Below are 22,551 nucleotides of genomic sequence, written 5' to 3' on the forward strand. Positions count from 1 at the left end.
TAACCTCTTCATCACTTGGCTGCTCCTCCGTAGAGATCCAATCGAAATGGCTGGCTGTCCCGGCGTGCGTTACTTCTGATACGTAAATTCCTCAGCCCAGCCTCCGCGGGTTACGAAGGCGACGCTACTAGCGTGAACCTTCCCCGCCGGTGCATGTAAATATTCCACAAGGATGCGCACTTGGATTGGTCCTTGGAAACTGTTAACCGTATTTTCAGTTCTCGCTCTCGAGCGATTCGACGAAGGTGATGATGATGATGATGACATTTTCTCGCGCAATCCCGCGACTTTGTTGAACACTACCATGCAGCTCACCGAGTGAAAGGAGCCTGCTCTCTGAAACTTTAATTGTGCGCACCCCTTTGCTTTAACTAAGTTGCAGGTTGCATCGTGTGAATCGACACTTACTCTCCAATATGCGGTTTTCGAATTTACTATTGTTTGAAAAAAAAACAGCGTTAGCGCCGCGAAGCAACTGTGACTCTGAGCAGCGAACAGACGTGGGCAGATGAAGAGAAGACAGTAGAAAGGAGTGGCGGATAGGGGGGGTTAGTATATACCCTTTGCCGACTTCATGGGGAATTGTGCCGACATTGGTCCAGAAAGTATGCGGGAAAACCCCAGACACCACAGCCGGTGCAGGGATTCGAACCCGCGTCCCAGTCTCGGTGTGGAAAGCGATCGCCTTAACCACTATGTCACGGGAACTGGTTTTACGATTACGCCACTGCGTCGGGCTTCGAATTCTGCAATGCACTGCGTCGTTGAGCACAAAGCGCGAATGTCGTATGAGATGCCGGTGTCGCATACTATCTCACTCACGGGCTGTTCACATGTCCTGAAGTCTATGTTCCGAAATTTGTGATAGGACATACGCCAATTGCAGGAGCATGCTAGAGTGTCATTTAGATAATTCGTGGCTTCAACGTAGCGGCATAATTCTGGTCATGAGCGAAAAGCCTGATTGGAGAGGAGGACACAAAGAACGACCGACGGTGTGTTAGCTTGAAAGGAATCGACCAGTTATCACAGTGCATCATACAGTTCCCCATTTGCTCCCGATGGGCGAAGTGTAATACCTTACCGCTTGGTACGACACTTCTAGGTTGGCTCCATGTTGCCAACCTGCTAACACGATGTCTCTGGTCATATCATGAATGCATAGGTCCTCGAGATAGAGCCCGGCGTCCTGCATCTCGTCGATACCGCTCAGCCTGAAACAGTCACGTAAGGCGTGTTCATTTCACATTCTATGTGTATTCCAATTGTTGTATATCCACGGTTCTGCACGCAACATTATTTTGCCGTTTTTAACGGTTCGGCGTTAAAGCCCAGGAATTGAGAAAGAGGACACTCACAGGGGCACACCGAGGAAGAGTAAGACATCGGATTCTTCGAGGTATCGCATTTGGCCCTTGAGCAGCATCCCGGTCTCGTTGCCGCCACGGCTAGGTCGCTTCACCTTAAGGCACTCTAATTCAACCACCACTTGTTGCATTGTCATCACCTGAAATCATTTTCGAAACACCAGTAAACAATGCGAGAGTCTTCAAAAATGGATGAAGACCCGATCGACTCCACATATGTGTGGCTAGCTCTTCGAGTAGTTAAACATCAAATCGACGATCCAATAAGTACGAATGGTAGATACGAATCAAGTCTTCCAACTGACATTCTTCCCGACAGTATCGAACAAGGCTTAGCGAAACACAGACTTCCGATAAAACATAAAACATAAAGATAACAATAAACGGGAGCAGACTTACACGTAAGGTACACCAGCCTACATTTGTCTGACGACATATGCTGCATGTATACCGCAGGGTAAGACTGTGTGTAATTTCGACCACCTGAGGATCTTAGTGTGGTCTGGAAAGCTTCGATACATAGTTCTGGAAGCCATGTTTACCTACTGCACATCGCTACCATATTCGGCTGGGACCGAATCCGCGAGCTTGAGCTCAGCTATTAAGTCGGAAGCAGTATAATCGAGGCGGCTACTGAGGCGATGCTATTGAGAAAGAGGCTGACGCGAGGTTCACTTTTATACAGACTGGGAACAGCGCTGAATCTTTAACTCTCAGATAGCGTGCACCATATATTCTCAACAAATGTCATGTACGGCACGTCAATCACGTTTTGGTAATGAAGAAAGAAGGAAGTCACTGAAAAGGTTAGCCAGCTGTAGGACCCGAGCCCACATCTTCTGGATTACCGATGCAGGGGCTCGTACCAATTCAGCTAAGCTAAGACGTCCTTTCTGTGTATGTATGTATGCATGTACTATGCATGTATTTGTCCTTTCTCTGTGTTTCTGCCTCAGAACATCAATTCCCATCACGTTTTGGTAGCCCGAGATTTCAAATAAACGTTGTGATGGCGCATTTACACGAGAGCGCGGGACAAATCACGAACCAAATGATATATTTTATGCTTGCAAGGAGACATCGACAAATTGAAGATCCGGGCCATGGTAACGATGTGTCAAGATTGCTGTAGCACGGGTAGTTTCGCCACCATATTAGCTTAGTTAGTATCTGTGTAGATTTTCGTATTTAGGAATGGGAATTGTTTGGCTGGTGTAGGTGTTCTGAAAATTTCCTTGGGTGCCCATTGTTATTTATTTTTATTTATTTATTTTTTTCTGGGCACACTAGTAAAACCACCTAACGCTGCAGCTAGCGTGGTGGAAGCCTATATTGATGTACAAAAGAGAACATACCATGACAATGTCGCAAGAGGTGAGGATTTCGGGGTTGTAAACCCCACTCGAACGCGTACCTTCAGTAGTGCATTTGCGAAAAGGAAAATTAGGCTGAAATCCTCCTCCACATGCAAATTTTCCATAGAACCCCTCCTGAATTTTTTTTTCTGGCTTCGCTGCTGTTCTGTGTCATCTTTCGCAATACAATGGATACACAATGAAAAAGAACGAATAAATTATCTGCCTTTAGTTGTGGTTAATGTTTTACTGCTGCAGCACAGATACCCTGCTAAGCCTTCGTCTCCTTTCCTTTTTTTTCTTAATAAACATATCCCCCCCCCCTTCGTCTCTGTGTAAGTGAAGCAATGCCAGCACCCGTTTTGTATGTTGAGCTGTGCCTCCAGCAAAAGTTATAGTAACGTACGAAACACGCGAATATTTTACGTATGCTGTTCCCGCTCATACAGAGTACATGCCTGTCCTCCGATCGCATGTGAATAAGTAGCTGGTCACACGTACGCACATGACAGCGACACCGTGAGCCTTACCCAAATTGTGCCAACGAATTTGTCTATACGGTACTAGAAATCTGAAAACTGCCGTAGTCTTTCTCGGAGTCGTCATGCAGTACTGGCATGATAGATTTCTTTGGCTTTTAATGACGCCCCTACTTATCAATTCCAAGGCCACTTCATCGATCCGTTCCGTTCAACTGGTGTCCAGTGAGCCGCCCTATTTCACGGATTGCGATGCTCGTAGCTTTGTCTCTAGTTCTGTTAATAGCCGTCGTATAGCGGGTATCTCAGATCATTCTCCTCCTCGGGATCTTTATGTCGGATTGTTTCGGTCGTTACATTTGCGGCAGAGTGCTTTTATGGTTGATCGAATGTCGCTGTGCTGTCGGTTCTCGTGGGGGGGGGGGGGGGCCGTAAATCACTACGAGCGATTGTGCCACAACAACAATTTTGTATGTTATGGTTATAAAGGATGGTTGGAATTACGAAGATAAGTCGTCAAATCATCTTTACTGCTGTGACAAGTGTCAGGAGAAAAGCATAATAAGAAACCAAAGGAGCAGGGACTGGGGTAATTGGTGAAAGTAAAACACTGCGTGGGTGCCTCGGTCGGTAACGAAAAGAAAACAAAGACAGGAAGTTCAGTGCTGAAAGGGCGTGTTACTTGTTGTCGAAGCAGCTAGGATTGCCTCAGTTGAGTGGATGAATCCTGTGCTATACGGGGATTCGAAGTTAAGAACAATATCTGCTGCAGGTACAACGCCTGTCAATCTTAATAATAACACTGCGAAAAATTCTGTCTCATTTCCGAGTGCGATTAAAGCCACCCTGAGGGCACTGGGGGATTGTTAAGTAAAAAAAAAACATTGCGTTAAACTAACGGAATATTTTTTTGTTGAATTAAAATTTCCTCATGGCTCCAAGGGTTGCTGTAATTGCGCTAGGGATCGAAGCATTAGCACACGCGTGCAAGATCTTTGGTCTGTGCGACATGCAGAACACTCGCACTCCTTACGGGATACCGTGAGAGAGTGAGACAGTTGTTACCCTGTTAACCACGTTAACCTGTGATAGTGGTGGTGGTGAAGACGGTGATAGAACTGCTTGCCGTAGTGGACCACGCTCATGCGGGCAGCGTTAATCCGTGACGCAGCTGGAGACAATAGGCGTGCCAATCGGATGGCCTCTGGCGTCAGCCGGTTCAATCAAGGCGGCCGGTGAGTATGTAGTTAGCGTCACGTCGTGCCAGTAGCGGACGAATTTTTCAAGGGAAGCAACTCATCACATCATGGGAGCGGATCAGGCTGCTCCTACAACGTCATGGCGCTTCGTATATTCCTGATTTTTAAAGATGTTTTTATAAAATGAATGGTACGGTGATCAGATAGATTAGCACAAATGGTGGTTCGCATAGTTGCTTCTGACAGACTGCTTAGCGTCTGAATTAATTGAATGAACCAGGGTTTCGAAAAATGGGGCACGTTTCGTTCAGTATCGAGTTCCAGGACATGGCTGTCGTCTGCCCCGGTGCTCTTGAGCTCGAGCGAGCGTACGCTACCGGGTGACCGCACCTGGGACACTTCTCCTCCCAGTCATCTTCATTAAACCTACTTTATAAATTTCTAACCTGGTCTCGTCTCAGAGCACTTCTAGCCCTGCTTCAGTCGTAACAATATTCGCATTTTCGTCGCACTTTGTTCTGGGAGTCCCTAAGGAGTAAATGACACTTAAAGGGGCACTAAACAGCTCGGCAAACATTCTCCAAGTATTACGGCTTGATGAAGGAATGTGGCTCACGATATCCAAATATGGAATTCATTTACTTCTAGGGAGCGTCCTTACCACGAAACAATGCGATTCAAAAAGCATAATCCGCGTTGGTTTCTCCATCCTTCGAACCGGATCACGTCACAACGTTGCAACGTATAGCCAGTGGCGTAGCCACGGGGGGGGGGGGGGGGGGGGGGCTCGAGCCCCCCCTACCTGCCACGGACCGACCCACACAAATCGTGCAAATCCGAGAACATAATATATGTGGGGGGGGGGGACCAGTGTGACGATCGCGAAAGTTCTTGCAGTTCATGGCGTCTATCTAAGAAGCACTCTTGAATGGTTTTCAAAGTATGAGCTTTTCAAAATACTTCCAATCTCGTGACACCACCTCATTGGTCATGACAGCCTATACATATAATCGTACTGTGAACGTCTAAATCAACTATTTTCGTTCCTTTTTGTAATCCTCAGTTTGCAGTGTGCACAAGTATGTGTGTGTTGTCGACACAGGATAAGCGGGGGGGGGGCGAGTTTTCGTATCGAGCCCCCCCCCTACCTTGGAGGTCTGGCTACGCCACTGCGTATAGCAACAACGCATTTCAGGCGCTGGAGGTGGGGGAGATTTCGCTCTCCTAGCCAATGACGGGCCCCACTGAGGCAAGCTGCAGCTCGCGAAGGAACCGGTTGCAGCAATGTCGCGGTGACCTCGCGGAGCAACACGGCACTGAAAACATGGTGCGCACATTAAATGGAACATTTGCGGACTTTTGGTACCGTTTGATCTCGCTACTTTGGGATTGACGAGTGGAAATGCACTACAGCACTACATTGCGCGTATATGACCATGATACGAAATCCTCACATTTTGTCGCGTGCGCTTCAGCTTAAAAATAACAATAATAACAGCGACAAACACACAAAGCCTCAGGGGCCTAAGGATAATGAAAGAAGAATGAAGTCACTGAAAAGGTTAGCAAGCTGTAGGATTGGAACCCACATATTCTGGATTACAGGTCCAGGGCTGTATCATTTGAGCTAAGCTAAGACGCCTCATCAGTGACTTCCAAGGTTGCGTCTGTGCGTCATTGCGTCGTTTGAATGTGTGTGGGAGTGAGAAAGCATGTAACAGTGAAAGTAGAATGGGTGAGTGAGTGGATGTGATTTGTACCTTCACATGACGCAACCTTTGAAATACCTGGGAGGAGTGTTAGCTTAGCTGAATTGGTAGAGCCCTGGGGGTTTCATCGTTTCACACGTTCAGCTTAACGGAACGAGACAGCTGAACGAGTCGTTCAGGCTAACGAAACGAGCAACTTTATCAATGCTTTGCTGTGGTCACAATCTGTGCTCCTCGTGAAGCTTCTTCTTTGTGGTTATTGTGCACATTGCGAGCGCTCACGTGTTGTGATGTCACCGCCCTGAGCGAAGAGCAGGTGGTGGTGGTGGCGAAGAGCAGGCTGGCAGCCAGGCTGCATTTTCTCCAACCAATAGGACTGTTTCATTTGTTCCGATAGCTCGCATTCTCGTGCTCTCATACATGCTCGTTCCGTTCCAATGTTCGTATCCATGCTCGTTCATCATCTTCTTTTTCTTTCCGTCTGAATATATGGCTCGCTAGTCGTGTGAAAATAATGAACAAACAAGTATGTCATTGTAAGGATAATCGTCGAGCAATACGCAAAAAAAATGTAAATCATATTCCTGCTCAGACGATGGTGTCGGGTGAGAATGGTCTTAAGTATGACACGAGAAGTAGTGCGTGCTGAGTTCTAGGGCACATGGAAGTCCGAGGCCAGAAAGGGAAGACGTAGTGGTATCAGAAATATCAAAAGAAGAAAGAGAAGAAGGCTGCCCTTTCTCCTTAAAGTATATACTTATTTGATTACCGTTATGTAAATTTTTCCTTCAAGGATGGAAGTACAACGCGCAGCCTTACTGTCAGGCTTCATAAACAGTAGACTTAAAATAAATTCGCAGTGCAATAAAACGTTTTTCTAGTGAGCTTGAACAGAACGTTAGTGAACTCTTTTAATTCTGTGTTAGCACCGCGAAGCAAGGGAATATTATAGAACTATTCAAGACAGTCTAAGGGTGGTTCCATAAGTTTCCGGCACGAGGTAGAAAATGTGCCCGAATTTGAAAATGCAATTAAGGACGCGTGGCGCCATCTGTTGGAGGGCCGGAGCACCACCCTCAACCCTCTCCATGCTTTTGTGGGTTGGAGAGCGGCATTTCAAACAGCCAGGGTGCACTCTTCAGTTAAAATGGAAAAAAATCGAGTACCGCGCTGTGATAAAATTCTTGACAAAAGAGAGACTTTCGCCTAAAGAAATTAAAGTGCGACTGGACAACGTGTACAGGGAAGCCTCTCCGTCGTACACAACGGTAAAAGACTGGGCTAAGCAGTTTCGACTGGGGCGAGAGTCCATTGAAGATGATCCACGCGATGGTCGCTCAGTGGAAGTGGTGAGTCAAGAAAATTTGTCCCTTGTCGAGGACGAAGTGCTGAGCGACAGGTGTCTGAAGGTGAAGGAAATCTCAAAAAGGCTGGGGCTTTCCAAAACAACCGTTTTTCGCATCATCGGCGAGGGCCTTCACATGAAAAAGGTCAGTGCGAGATGGGTGCCACGACTTCTCTCGTCAGTTCAAAAGCAACAGCGCGTCGTCTGTGCCTAAGAGTTTTTGGAGCTTTGTCAAGAGAACGAAGAAGAAATATTCAAGTTAATTGTCACAGGGGATGAAACTATGGCGATCTACTATGATCCCCTTTCGAAAAAGGAGTCGATGGAATGGCGCAAACCAGGAGAAGCACCCCCAAGAAAAGTCAAGGTCACACAATCCACAAAGAAGATCATGGCAACAATATTTTGGGATTGTCACAGGATCCTCCTCATCGACTTCAAAGAGAGGAACACCACAGTGAATGCGGCTTATTATGCTTCACTCCTGCACCGACTGCGAGACGCCATCAAGGAAAAGAGGCGCGTCAGGTTGAGTCGAGGTGTCCGGTTGCTCCTGGGCAATGCCCCTGTCCACACGGCTTCTGTTGCCAAGGCTGCACTGAAGGAGTGCGGCTTCGAAGAAATCCACCACCCACCCTACAGTCCAGACTTGGCACCGAGTGACTACTTCCTGTTCTCAAACTTGAAGACGGATCTCAGAGGACGGAGATTTCAAAACGATAGTGAGGTGCAAGAGGCAGTTTTCCAGCATTTTGCGGACAAAACTTCTGACTATTTTTTCAAGGGTATAAGAATGCTGGTTGAAAGGTGTCAAAAGTTCATCGGAGTTAACGGTGACTATGTCAAAAAGTGATACAATTGATTCGTCTCTATGACTATTAAAAGTTGGTCGGGCTGGAAACTTATGGAACCACCCTCGTACCTCAGGAAATGTACAGAACGCTTTGCTCTTCACATTCATTACAACATCAAACTATGTCCGCAATGTAATATTAAAGAGAAGAATTCGAAAACTACTATAGACATCCATTTCGCCTTTGTTGTTCATCACAACACCCGTAGCTATCAAGACGGCGTGAAGTATACGGTCGCAAGTCCTCACAAACGGCGCGGACAGCGTTTCTTGGCGGACGGAACAACTTTACAAAATCTGGCTCGTCCAGTTGAAAGGCGTCCTGACGCCATCACGTCCATGGAGCACAGTTAGCCGCTTGTGTGATCGCCCAAGCGAAGAATCCTTCCGCCATCCTTCTTTGGCAGCTTCAGCGCCAGCGAGTCGTTAGGAATAACGAAACGAAGAAGCTTATCGACACTCTGCTGTGGCGCAATCACTGCTCCTCGTTTAGCTTCTTCGTTGAGGCTATCTTGCTCGTTACGAGCCCTTACGTGTTGTGATGTCACCGCCCTGAACGAACTACAGCTGCCAACGAGGCTGAAATCTTTTCGACCAATTAGGTTGTTTAACTTTGTTTGGATAGCTCGCAGGGTTTGTCTATGGTTTGTCTATGGCTTGTCGTTGTCGCTTCTTCGTCTTCTTTCTCGTCTTGATTTGCATCTTCTAGAGATTATCTCACAGCCCTCATGAAAGCATTGAAAGGGACACGATGTCCTTTTGTACACAGTCGTGTAGCAATACATATCCGTTTCTGTAGAAATTATGTTTCTTCAAATCTCCAAACGAAGATGTTTAACATTCTAACTAGTGGGTAGACCCACTCGTAAGGCAAACCATCTCGTTCGATCGTTACTGGACCGAGATATTACGCCCTTGTCACGTTAACGAAAAGAACGCGTCATACACCATGTGCTTGAGTTCACGAGTGCCTCGCGCTTCGTTAGATCATGAGCCATGTAGGCGATGAAGCATGTGAGCACGTGAAAACATTCGTTAGGCAGACGACACTGTTGGTCGCTACGCGAGCGAGAGACTACGCCTTTATCCCGTTAACGAAAAAAGCGCGTCACGCGTCATGTGAAACGTGTGACGTGTTCATGTTAATTAGAGCCCCGCCCTTCGTTGGCTCGCGAGCGATGGAAGTGATTAAGCCCCCTGGACAGGTAAACAGAAGACGTGGGTTCGAGTCCCAAAGCTGGCTAACATTTCAGTGACTTCCTTCCTTCTTCTTTCAGTAATAACAACGTACCTTGTCCCAGACGAAAGGTACACAGGGCCGGTGCAGCTTGAAGAAGTCATGGACGGGTTGACACACCATGGGGCCATCACCACATATCATCTTGAGGCGTTCGCCCACTTTGACCATGTTCATCTTGCGATCGAGCACCAGACCGAAAGGAAAGAGCACAAAGAAGGAATCCCAGCCCAGATCAGGCAATGTAATGCGACTCTGGATATCCCTACAAGAAAAGGAGTTATACGCTGAGCTCTTAGCTGGGTTACAACCTCGTACAAGTCATCGAGGCATTGAGAATTTACAACAACAAAAAAAAAAGAAAAAGAAAAGAGACAGTTTTACCAGGATTTTCAGGAATGCTGACTATGTCGAAGCGTGAGCGCAACATACACTCACACAGATGAGTGCTGAAGAGCATATATCAATGTGGGTAATATGCTGATTTGATGCTCAAGAGGCGTCTGCGCAGTAACGTGAGGAACACCTTATCTGCCCTCTACATAACCTTTTATCAACTTGTTACTTTTAACCTGTTACTTTTAAGTGAAATGAAACGCGTACTGAACTTATACTTTCGTCATAATTCGCAAGAGCTCCTTATTTGCGAAAGAGTATGAGCTTGTTACAAACAATCTATATAAAAAATATGCCATCAGTTAGACTGACCGTCAAGTAAACAGCAACAGATCAAGCAACACGAACAGGAAATTATCGCGTCCCCTCTGTGCGGCATAGTGGCACGGCATGTTTATGTGCTACAAAAGTTTATGAGAGGTTGGTCGACAACAGCCACAGCATATGCACTCAGAGGGTGATCGTTCCCGTGACCAAGCCGTAATTCAGTTATGTGTCGTTTTCTTATATATATTTTTGAATGCCGCCTAATACATGTGGCTCTACTCTACCTGTACGTATTTTGTTTTGTTGCAGTATTTATGTTGCATTTTCCGTGCGTATGTGGCAATTCGATCGTTTATGATAATCTAACCACAATTCCCACTTTTACGGGCTCTAATGCTGCATCCTTCACGGCGGTTCGCGGTCCCACTACTACTCACTTGGTGTGGCATTCTTTTCGGTTGATGTAGTTCGGTCCCTAAAAAGGCAACTACATTTTCCGTTTCACTCTACATAGAATCATTACGCTTGCTTTACAACTTAGGTTGATCCTGAAGTTGAAGTGTTGATTTTCCGAGTAAGGTAAATAGCTAATAAGCCAAATAAAATAATAAACCATAGTGGGGTCACCAGACCCGGAGACCCGGACACTATTTCCATCTAGCAGCAGTGTAAGATAGTATGTCAATGGGTAGGGACGGACGGACGGATGTTTAAGGAACGTATGGAGATAGTAGTTGCACAACTGTAGATCATTCTACACCATGGCACTGCACTGACTGCTCTCCGAGAGATTGGAATTGAAAAGAAATGAACCAGAAAGTTGAAACGTGAATAAAAAGAAGATTTAGAAAAAAAAGGTCGGCTGTGTACTTCATTGTAAAGCATGTGGTTACTTTCGAAACCATAGAACAATAAGTGACAACAACAATAAGTAAATAAGAATATGTGATCATGCTATAGGGTTGCTTCCCCGCTTATGAATAGTGATAATCTTCAACGTGATGGATCACAACGTGACGGATCACCCGTCCGTTGTGATAATGGGAGGAATTCGGTCCTTCGTAAGCGACAGACCGACTTGCAACAGGCCATATCAGGAAACCCCAGTGGTGCTTGTGCACGCGCTGCACCCTGGACGCATACTGTAGTGGGGAAGGAGGAGTAGTCCTCAACTCCACGTTTCATTTCCGCGAGCCTGAACACCCCGTAGCGTATGGGCCGACAGAGGAAGAATCGAAACAGTTTAGAGGCGTTCTCCTCCTTTCTATTGACAAAGCTAATTTTGTTCAAACCGGCGCTATGCTCTCTCGAATTCTCTAAAGTCGTCTTATGACTGTGGAGTTTGAGAGTTGCAGAATTAGTCGGGTGACGAGTTCGACTCTTTTCTTTTTTTCACTGGTCGATTCAAATTAAATGGACCTTTTTCACAACGGCTAATGCGCATGTGCATGACCTTGAGGCGCCGGAGAGGGTTATCTCCGTCTTCATTAGATGACGATGTATGGGGACGACAGAAGTGAGGACCAGTAGGGACACCACACGAACGGCGCGCGCACGTCGGTCCCACTCCGGCCCGGTTTTGGTCCTGTGTGGTTCTCACGTTGATACACACGTGTGACTCGATGTGGCTTTTACAGCTCAGTGACGTTACCGCTTGAGACAAGTTGACTCTCCCAGATGCTGTCACTCCAGTGCCCTAGAGGATCTGGAGCAGATTCTTTTTTATTGGCCGCACTCCCAACCTTCCCAAGTCGCACTCTCCGGGTCCCTTAGTTAGCTGGACTCTCACCCCTTCTCTCTATCAAAATTGCTTAGTCCCTGGGCGAATCCAGCCCACCAACGCTCTGCGCTCAAAGCTATTTTGACCTTTTTGGACACAATAGTACTTCAATTCTTATTGTGAAGGGGCTAATTATTTCGTTCCCCACATCACCACCAGCAATGAGGTAAGGTATCGTCCGTTGCGATGAAACTCCCCATTCGTCCTCTTCAAATAAAGTTGTTGTTTTGACGCGCTCCGAGCGTAGTTCCTCTAAAGAGCCGCTAGGGTACGGCGCGTATGTGAAAAAGGTCAAGGTTACAACAAACAACGTCTCTTCGTTGAAGTACTGCAAAGCAACCCCAGCAGAGTAGTGCACACAGTTAATGAGAACATGCATGCGCCGAGCGTTCGACCCTATAGAACGGTTGTGTTCAAAAATGTTCGTCGGGCCCGGACAGTATTTGTTCATGTACTGGTATCCAAATGTCCAAGTTTCGAAACTTACCGACTTTGGTTAATTTCGCAGAACATCAGTCCTGATTTATTTTTGCTACCTTCTCCTTCGTTTTGGGTTGTTGATTTGCGTTCTTTTTTACAACGCATATGTTTTCTCTATTATTCACACATTCACAATGGAAGGATTTGAAAAGATCTCAAAATACACATAAAACCCGGATCAAGAAAAAACTGGGCCCCTTCCATATCATTTGTCTCGTCTCCCAAGTGTGCACCAACGGTGGGATGTCCTATATTCTGAAAACGTTACACCGGAACGAACATTAAAAATATTGTTATCTCGTCTGATTGTAAGGGGAAAGCATATCGGCATTGATCTATAACACCTTACATACGTGTAAGAAGCTAAGAAAAAGGCCTACAGCCTCTCGTCTTCAGCAAGTCTGCCGAAACTCAGCAATATAGTTCCGAATGACGGTTATTGGAGAACCTGTTTTGCGGAGAAATCACATTTTTAGGGGGGAGGGGGATATAGGTTTATCGCAAAAAAAAAGAAAGAAAGAGGGGAAAGGTTAGCCTGGCTCCAGAAGCCGACTTGTTATTCCCGCTTACAAAAAAGGAAAAATAAAAAGAACAAAAAGAAAGAAAAAACGAAAAGAGCGAAAGAAAAGAGGCGCAATCACAGGCTCAGCGCGAGCCCTGTGTCAGTAAGGAAGCGTAGAGTTCCCTTCCGATGCGCTACTGATCGGGGCGTTGCAGAGGGCCCAGTAGCGTTGCCAGCGAGACCTCCCTCAGCCCTAGGGCAGCTAGCTGCTCCATCAGAGTGGCACAGGGAGCGGCTAACAGGCGACAGTGGAGGAGTAGGTGGTAAGTGTTGCCCTCGGTAGAGCAGGCTGCACATGTAGGGGTGTCAAGCGTGCTGAGTTGGAAGAGCCGTGTTGGCGTTCGAGCCACGCTGAACAGCAGACGGTGGATAACAGTCGCCTCCCTCCTCGTGATGTTTGGGGGAGGAACGTATTGCATTTTTGGGTCGATGGAGTGCAGAAATGTATTGGGGGAGAGGGCACGTTCTATGAAATCTTGGACACAGCGAGAGCGTAAGCGACGTATTTGGAGCAGGCAGGCTGACATTGAAAGAGGGATGCTGAAACTCAAGGCTGCCGTGTTAAGGGCACGTTTCGCAGCAATGTCGGCACGGGTATTTCCGGGCAGCCCGACGTGACCGGGTACCCACTGGAGCCGTACGCTGTGGGCGGAAGCCAGGAGTTCGTTGTATCTGGCGATTACAAGCGTGCGGAGATCGCAAATAGCACTGCACCGGTACGACGCCAAGGTCTCCAATACTGACTTACTGTCCGGGAAGATGGACCACGAGTCGGCCTGTGAACCAGATATGGCGTTGAACGCTTCATAGATGGCTGTCAGTTCCGCTTCAGTGCATGAAGTTTCATGCGGCAGTTTGAAAGCCTGCGCAGTGTCACTGTGAGGCATGTAGAAAGCTGCAGACGACGCGCCGTACACAACCGAGCCATCCGTGAAAATCGCTTTACGCTGACCGTGGACCGAGTTCAAACTGGCAGCAAAAGCGCAAAAGAGCAAACTGGCGCGCAGCGAGGACAGGAGTGCCGTTTTTGCAGGACATGTCGGGAATATGCAGGTCCGTTGGAAGCAGCACGGGGGTCCACAAAGGTGGGGCGTATAGCAGGCGCGACGGAGGGGGCGGAAGAGACTGTGCCAGTCTGCAAACAGCAGCCCCGAAAGCCGAGTTTTCATATAGTAGGTGAATGTCCCGTAGGTAGTGGGCAGCATGTCATGTGCGGTACCGCGCACAAGAGCGCAGGGTCTCCATGTCGCGTAGGACGTGGGCTGGCGTCTCCTTCGCCTCAGCCAAGACCAGGAAGCTGTCGGTCGTTTTGGGGACACCAAGGCACACCCGAAGGCTTCGCGCCTGGATGTTCAAAAGTTCGCGCTCTGTTGTGCAATACCGGTAAGCTGTAACGCAGGAGCCCTAGGACGAGTGAGGTATGCACCTGGCGAAGGTCAGGGTGTGATGGGCCCCAGGACGAACCAGAGATGCGGCGGAGGACGTTCACGATGGTAGTCGCCGCGGTAGACAGGGCCTTGACGTGCTTGAACCAAGTCAGCTCAATGGTTATGCCTAGGTATTTGTGATGACGTACGAAGACGAGCTGTTGGCCGTCAACGCGGAGGGGGAATTTGCGGAATGATCGGCGGGTGAATGCCATGCCAACAGTCTTGCTGGGTGAGATAGAAAGACCGCGGTCGGAGTGGTAAGATACGATTGTGTCCAGAGCACCTTGCAAGCGACACTGGATTACATCCCGACGGGGCGAGGAGGCCCAGATGCAGAGGTCGTCGGCGTATATTGTGATGTTGACATGTTCGCTTAATTGGGCAGGTAAAGCGGCCATGATGACGTTGAACAGCAGTGGGCTCAGCACACTCCCTTGCGGGACACCTCGCAGAACTTTGTAGTGAGCGGTGTCCCCTTCAGATGTGCGCACAAACAAGGTGCGATGGAAGTCCCTAATCCATGCGAGTTGGCGGCCCCCAATACCAGCCTCTTGGAGCGTCGCAATGACAGTGCTGTGCACCACGCTGTCATATGCTTTTTTTTACGTCGAGGAAGACCGCTGCTGTGAGCTTCCCTTCCGATCGCGCTTGTTGTACACTAGAGATAATGTCGATGACGTTGTCTATCGCCGACCTGCCTTGACGGAAGCCGGCCATGACTTCAGGGAAGAAGTTCGAGGCTTCGAAAAACCAGTTCAGGCGAGATTGGACCATCCGCTCTATGACTTTCCCTGCGCAGCTTGTAAGTGCGATTCGCCGAAAAAAGTCGATATTGTGAGGGGACTTGCCAGGTTTAAGGATAGGTACGATCATCGCGGACTTCCAGTGCGGCGGGATGGAGCTGGCCTGCCAAGTTTCGTTGAAGAGGCCCAGAAGGAGCTGGCGGCCACAGAGCGGGAGGTACCGCACTGCTTTCTAGGTGACTCCGTCAGGACCCGGCGACGTGTGCACAGGCGGGAGCCCTATAGCAGATTCGAGCTCGGTAAGCGAAAATGGGACATCCAATGACGGATCTGCGGAGGACTCAAGGGCTACAGGGATGTCAAGGGAAGACGCGAGAGGAGCGGCAGGTGTCCATGTCAGGCGGGCACAGTACTGCTCTGCAACCTCGACTTCAGTCAATGGCAAGCGATAGTGAGCGGACAGGATGCGTTTGGAAAACGGGAGTGGCGAGCCCTTTGAGCACCGACCAAATTTGAGACATGGGTGTTCTTGGAGATAGTGATGTCGCGAAGCTTTTCCAGCGGTCGCGTGTCAGCTTGCACAGATGCCTATGAATCACCTTCTGTAGTCGCCTCGCTTCACTTTTGTCGACTGGGAGATGTGTGCGGCGGGCGCGTCGCTCGGCGCAGCGGCGGAGCGCGCAGCCTCTCATACTCCGCGTCGACGAACATGAACTTGGCGGGTATGCGGTGCACCTGGGTCGCAGCGCGTGCCGCATTAGCAACCACGTCGCAGAAGTCAGGGACATTTTGGGGCATCCAGCCCAAAAGAGAAGGTTCGAGCATGCATCTGTAGGACTGCCAATCCGTTCTTTTAGCGGTGTGGGAGTGGGCTTGTGCTCGCGCACCTTGATCAGGACAGGAAGATGATCACTTCCAAGGGTATCAGCGCCCACCTGCCATCTGAAGCGATGTACAATAGGAACTGACACAACAGAGAGGTCCAAGCAGGAGGAATGGTACGTTGTCTTCAGGAACGTAGGGGAGCCATCATTGAGGATTAAAAGGTTTCGCTCCTCGAGCAGAGCTGCCAGTCGCTCCCCTCGCGTGTCCGAGCGCGCGTTGCCCCAGATGACACTGTGGTGTTGAACTCACCACAAAGAAGATATGGAGGCGGGACGCTGTCCAGTACAGCGGCCAGGTCACCAGTATCGTAAGCGACCGCCGGAGGAAGGTAAAGTGATACCACAGTAACGACAAGGTCGGCTATGCGCACGATGCAACATACGTATTCGCCCTGTCCGCCCGTAATAATATTCTTCTTGATGGCTGGAATGGCGGACCGAACAAACAACGCGGAGCGGCATCGCCCGCCACGGGGACTGGAGGTGAATGTAACGTAGTTCGATAAACGAAACTTTACCGGAATTCCGCATTCCGATATACACATAAGAGGAAACTTGTGTCGCCAGGTAAACTGATGGAAGTCGGACACTTTGGACAGGAGGCTTCTCGCATTCCATTGGAAGACCGTTGTCTCATGGAAGTGCGTTATCATTCCGATGTTATCTCCTGATCGGTGAGGCCGAGGCTGGATGAGCTCAGTTCCTGCTCTGATCCACCAGGAGAATGGGGGCGATGAGGTTTTCAAGTACTAGGATCGATTGAACATCTGGGAGAACGGTATAGTTAGGGTACGCAGTAACTATGGCCTTAAGTGCCACGAACAGCAGTTTTAATATGACCGATGCGACGTCATCGCCGCGTGTTCGGTCTAGGGCGGCACGGGATGAGGCGGACGGGGATTGGGTGTTGCTTGGCATGGCAGGTGCAGGATGCTTAGCCGCTGTGCGCTTTGAAGCGGCCGCTCGAGGATCGCGCGGCGGGAGCGGAGGGTAGTCGCTGTCCGCCCACGAGGGATGCTTCTCGAGGGCAGGGCTGTTGGTAGGCGGATGGCGTGAACCCGTTGTACTTGGCGGGGTAGACGCACGCTTCTTTTTTGGCTTCCTCTTGCGTTCAGCCTTCCTGACTATTACCAGGGCTTCTTGGTAGCTGCTCGTAGAGCGGGAGCGCTCCCGGGCTACGAGTCTTTGTTCCCTGAGTTTCGGACAGTCTGCCGACGTGGTAACATGACTCCCCAGTTGTTAATGCAGAGCGGTTCTCCATTGGGGCACTCAGCGTTGTCGTGAGACATCCCGCACGTTGCGCACGTCCTCTTTCGGGTGCAGCATGCAGCCACATGGCCATATCTCAGGCAATTGTTGCACTGTACTGCGTGGGGTTGGTAGCTTTGGACCTGCATCGTGAGGAGGTGAAGGCTGATTTGGTTTGGCGGCTTCGAACCAGGGAAAGTGAGCCGCACAGCTCCCCCATCCTTTCCGATTCGTCGAGCCGCGAGGACTGGAGCTTCAGATTCGATGGCGCGCAGTATTTGCTCGTCCGTAAGCGAGGGGTCAATCCCAAGGAGCACACCGTAGCACGAGTTCGATGCCCGTGGTTCATAAGCGCGCACAGGGACGGAGCAGATTCGCCCCAGTTGTAGGAGTGATGGCTTCGCGGACGGTGAAACAGCGTCCACTGCGATTATGTTCTTCGAGTAATTGAGGCGGATCTCTCTTATTCGCCCTGGAAACTCGGAGGTGAGGAACTCGGAGATCTTTAGGTGGTTAAGACGAGCGAGGTTGGAGTTGCGGTCAGTAGGAGCAAACAGTACTGTTGTGCCCTCTAGAGCGGAAGCTCGTGCGGTGTTGCGGCAGGCAGCTTTGCGGGGACGCTTTGTGACCTCCTGGAAGGGCGGCTCATCGTCCGAAGATCGGACACCGGGACCATCGCACGAAGGACGAAGACTTCTCTTCCCAAGAAGCACGGTTCCGCAGATTGCGGATGAGTCGCTATCAATGTTACTTAACTCTTCTGTGGAGGATTTGTAGTTGGGGTGCTCAACCCCCTCCATGCTCGGAAGGGGGGAACCGCGTCGCGAATCCCAGTTCGCAGGATTCAGCAAGGCGCTGGTGGAGGTGATAACGGCTGGCTTGAGGCTTAAAATTTTCAGCGGGTACCAGCGAAACAGAAGCGGAACAGAAGAGCCGTGCGTGTGCACGTTTTTAGGGTCCGTGTATTGATTGATTGATTTAGATGAAAAATAGGGAGTGCACGTATTCATCACCACGTTGTTATCAATTGTTCGTGCAATAATGATCGACACTCGTTTTGACATTTGCCGAGACTGCTGTCTACGTTAAGGGTTCCTTACACCACGAATGTTTCCCAAATATGATTGTAATGGACACCTACCTCCGTTTTGCTTGGCACTCCTCAAAGGCACTATTGTCGAACTGTAGTCTGTACACAGTGTGAGATCCTTGTCCATCGGATGCTAGTGTCGTTCTTAACACTTCTATCTGCAGAGATCAATACGGGAATACTTTGAGGGCACAGTTAACTAGCTTTTTACTATATGAAGTTCAACACTTGTGTTTTTTTCTTCTTTTTCTTTCTTTTTTTTTTAAGGAGCAAGGAACCGACATCTAGCATTGCCCGAAACGGTGCTGTCAACCGGAAGCCATCACGCGCTGTACAGCGCCCTGAAGAAGCAGACACGAGCGGTGCAGAACGAACTTGGAGACCCGGACCGGTCTCATGGCGTCACGTAATCAGGTCCGTCTGACGTAGTAGAGTTGTGAGCAGCCTCAAGGCCTAGCTTGTCGCTGAAAATCCTCGTCTTCTACGTGCACTGCGTGGTGCTACTTTCGGGGACTATCCACGTCACCGCGTGACGTAAGCACTACCCCACTATCAAGAGCTAGGGTTGAGGGGTTTATAGAGAGTGTGAAAGTCAATGACATCGCGCACCCTTCAGGTGAACTGGGATAATCGTTCTTGCGCAAAAACACATTTTAGCTGTTGCTCAATATGCCACAGCCAAAAACGAACAATTTATGGAGGGGGCCTTACTGCTCATTTATAACACGAAGAACGCTATTTAGCTCCTGGTGATAACAATATTTGCTACCTCAAGAACATGGACAAGGACAAACGTCCTGGAATAGCTGGTCGGATCAGTGCGACCTACGTTTCCATTTTTTTTCTATTTCTATTATGCTCTAAGAATATTTGCGTTGTAATATCCACACGTACCTGAACATCCATTCCATAAAAGGTTTTGGCTATCTGTTCCAGCTGTCCCACTACGTAGTAGTGATAGCCGCTACGCTTGGAGCGATAGTGTAGCACGAGGCCGCCCCTGTCTTCCGTTTCAACATACATCGAGGGGCTGTGCATCCGAGGGTAGCTAAACCGGATTTGATGATGAAGGTTATCGATGCCGATGAGAAAGTCCCTGAAGAACCGCCCGGATGAACGAATGAGGATGTCATATCCGTAATAACTGAAAAAGCGTACAAAGCACTTGCCGAAGAAGCAGAGGAAGTCGTCGGACGACCAACCTGAAAGAAGAAAATAGTGCTGGAATAGTCTATAATGTAAGAGCGTGAGCCTGCTGGACACACAGACGGACGACACACAACACACGACTCAAAGGCTTCAGGCTTCAGGGCTTCTCAAAAGCTTCATGCTTTTACATTATTGAGTTCATCCAACAGCTAGCCTGCATCTACGCCATTTTGCCATTGCTGGAACAGACACAGTAACATGTACCTTTGGACAGTTTGATGTAAACAGTAGGCTTGGCAAAGGTATTGGTACATATACGATGGGTGCAAAGCCCGACGATTGTCCCGAAGAAGGCGGAGCTTCCGCCGAAACGTAGACTTCCCCAGACCCTTATTTTAAATGCCAGCTTAATAAATAACTTTCCCCCACTCCCTACTTCAGTCTCTGGTGTCTTTTTCCCCTATCTATCTATCTATCTATCTATCTATATATAGAAGTTTATTACATGGGGAGACGTTAGAAAGTAAAATGGGCAAGGGGTCGACTTTTCGACAGTGGCACTGTCTTCGTCAGGGACTTCTTCTGTAAAACTTCTGTAAAACTTCGTGGCCGTTTGACAATCCTTTTACCTCACCGTATACAGGGTGTCCGAGAAAACGTGTCATTGAATTATAATAAAAAAACTACGCCACCTAGAATCATGTGGTCAGCAGCATTTGTTCTTATTAGGTTTTTGCCACCTCCTAATGTGAATGTCATGCACTCCAAGTTTAATTATGCAAATATTTGCGAACTGAACTCGGAAATTTACCAAGTAAAGGTCACTTTTTTACCCCACCAATATGAAGAGCGTGCCGAATTCACTCCAATTTATAATAATTCACAGTGATATTCACGAGCTATCCCATCGGAAAAAATAGCCGAATATCATGCTTTTCGGAGCACCGGACCATAGCGCGCGATGACTTTTTGAGCGCAATCACTCTCAGTGCGACGAAAGGAGGTTCCGAAGCCAGCCCACAGAGTGATAGTAGAAAAAGTAACAGTTCCTAAAATTGGGAGAGGGAAAGCATTATCCCAGCGAAAGTCGAACGTGATAAGCCGTGCCTGTTTTATCTCTTTCTGCGATGTCGGGGAGGGCTGGGTTTCCAACCTCCTTTCGTCGGACTGACAAAGATTGCGCTGAAAAATTCATCGTGCGCTATTCTGTGCGGCCTCCGTAGTGCATGATGTTCGGCTATTTTTTCTGATGGGATACCTTCTGAATATCCCTGTCACTTATAATTAATTTGACTAAATTAGACACGCTCTTCACATTGGTGGGGTAAAAAAGTGACCTTTACTAGGCAAATTTCCGACTTAAGCTCGCAAAAATGTACATAATGAAACTTACGTTACACGACATTCACATGAGGAGGTGGCAAAAACCCAGTAAGAAGAAATGCCATTGACCGCATGACTCTAGGTGCTGTAGTTTTTTTATTATAATTCAATGACACGTTTTCTGGGACACCCTGTATATATATATATATATATATATATATAAGGAAAAAATAGCCAGAGCTCTTTGGCTGCACGTATAGCATATGTTTGTAACTCAAACGTCGCCATGCCAGTACTGGACAGCTGTTTCGGCCTTGTTGGCCCTACAAGGCCCAACAAGGCCGAAACGGCTGTCCAGTACTGGCATAGCGACGTTTGAGTTACAAACATATGCTATACGTGCAGCCAAAGAGCTCTGGCTATTTTTTTTCCTTTTATACTTCACTGGCTTTGCACTGGGCTTTCAGTGAGTGAGTTATCTCACCCTGACGGGAGGAATCACGTGTTACGTGACCTTCTGACGCCATCCACTCAAACGTTGCCTGCCTGCGTACTGTTGATGAGGCCCAACAAGGCCGAAACAGCTGTCCAGTACTGGCATGGCGACGTTTGAGTTACAAACATATATATATATATATATATATACACGTATTCGTGCGGATCAAAAGAACAAAAAGAGAGTTTCTGCAGAGAGAGACAGAGATTCTGCAATATTTCATGTTGTAGGTTTGGAAGACTCCTCCTGATTTCATGGGAGTTTTATGCTATTTGAGGGCTGTTCTCCGCTATGGGTTGCGTAGTTCACATGAGTCAGCCGCTAACGTCGTTGTAATGTTTCGTGGACGACAAGGTTGTTTGGGTTTCGGATTGCAAATGATATTTTTCGGGGAAGGAACGCTCGAAACAAAAAGTCGGTTGGACACCGTTCTTTCTCTCGTACCACCGAATATTTGTTGTCAGAAAAGTCGAAATTTATAATCCCGAAATCCCGGGATTTCGGGACACGAAATTATGCTGAAATCCCGGGATTTCGGGGTCCTGTGATCCCGGGCCACGAACCCTACCTCAAAGTAGAGCTGCACACTTACGAAGCAACTATAGAGGAACGATAATGTTGCTCATCAGGCAAGCCAACTTCAAGGCGCACAGAAAAACACAGAAAACAAGAACAAGACTTCGTGGACGAATGCGGCGCGTCGTAGTTGTTGTTAACTTGTATGGACTGTACTTAGCGTTCGAGATCCCGAGCTTGTTTTACAATCCTGGGAATTCGGGGGGGGGGGGGGCGTATATGTTGATTATATAAAAAAATAGGAGGGAAAGGTTAGCGACCGCTATGGCGGCTTGCTATTCCCAGGAAAGAAAAGAAATGAAAAAATGAAAGGAAAGACAAACAAAAAGAAAAAAAAATAAAAATAAAAGGAAAAGAAAGAGAACACAGTTCTCCCAGAAGGCCACTGATCCGTATAAACTGAAGAAGTGCCTTTGTCACCTGACTATATTGCTTGGGGCTAGGGAAAAGTCTGGAATCCTCAGGCGTGCGATGCGCGACCGTAGGATAAGACTATGTTGGCGGTAACGGGTGCAGTGGAGCAGGAAGTGCGGGATGTCTCCTTCGACATGACAGGTGCGCGTTAGGGTGACGAAAGGTGGCC

The 22,551-nt window shown here is 48.3% G+C and overlaps 1 protein-coding gene across 1 annotated transcript in view; it reads right to left on the reverse strand.

Moving 5' to 3' along the window:
* Positions 1-22,551, reverse strand: part of LOC135383133 (soluble guanylate cyclase 89Db-like) — a 68,406-nt gene that overhangs the window by 31,423 nt on the left and 14,432 nt on the right. Inside the window, exons 2-6 of the mRNA XM_064612738.1 lie at positions 19,315-19,626; positions 18,476-18,578; positions 9,599-9,809; positions 1,359-1,507; positions 1,085-1,214 (exon numbers count right to left, since the gene is read on the reverse strand). Coding sequence (XP_064468808.1) covers positions 1,085-1,214; positions 1,359-1,507; positions 9,599-9,809; positions 18,476-18,578; positions 19,315-19,626 — 905 coding nt within the window. The remainder of the gene's footprint in view (positions 1-1,084; positions 1,215-1,358; positions 1,508-9,598; positions 9,810-18,475; positions 18,579-19,314; positions 19,627-22,551) is intronic.

The sequence above is a fragment of the Ornithodoros turicata genome, chromosome 2, assembly GCF_037126465.1.
Source record: "Ornithodoros turicata isolate Travis chromosome 2, ASM3712646v1, whole genome shotgun sequence".
Classification (NCBI taxonomy): Eukaryota; Metazoa; Arthropoda; class Arachnida; order Ixodida; family Argasidae; genus Ornithodoros; species Ornithodoros turicata.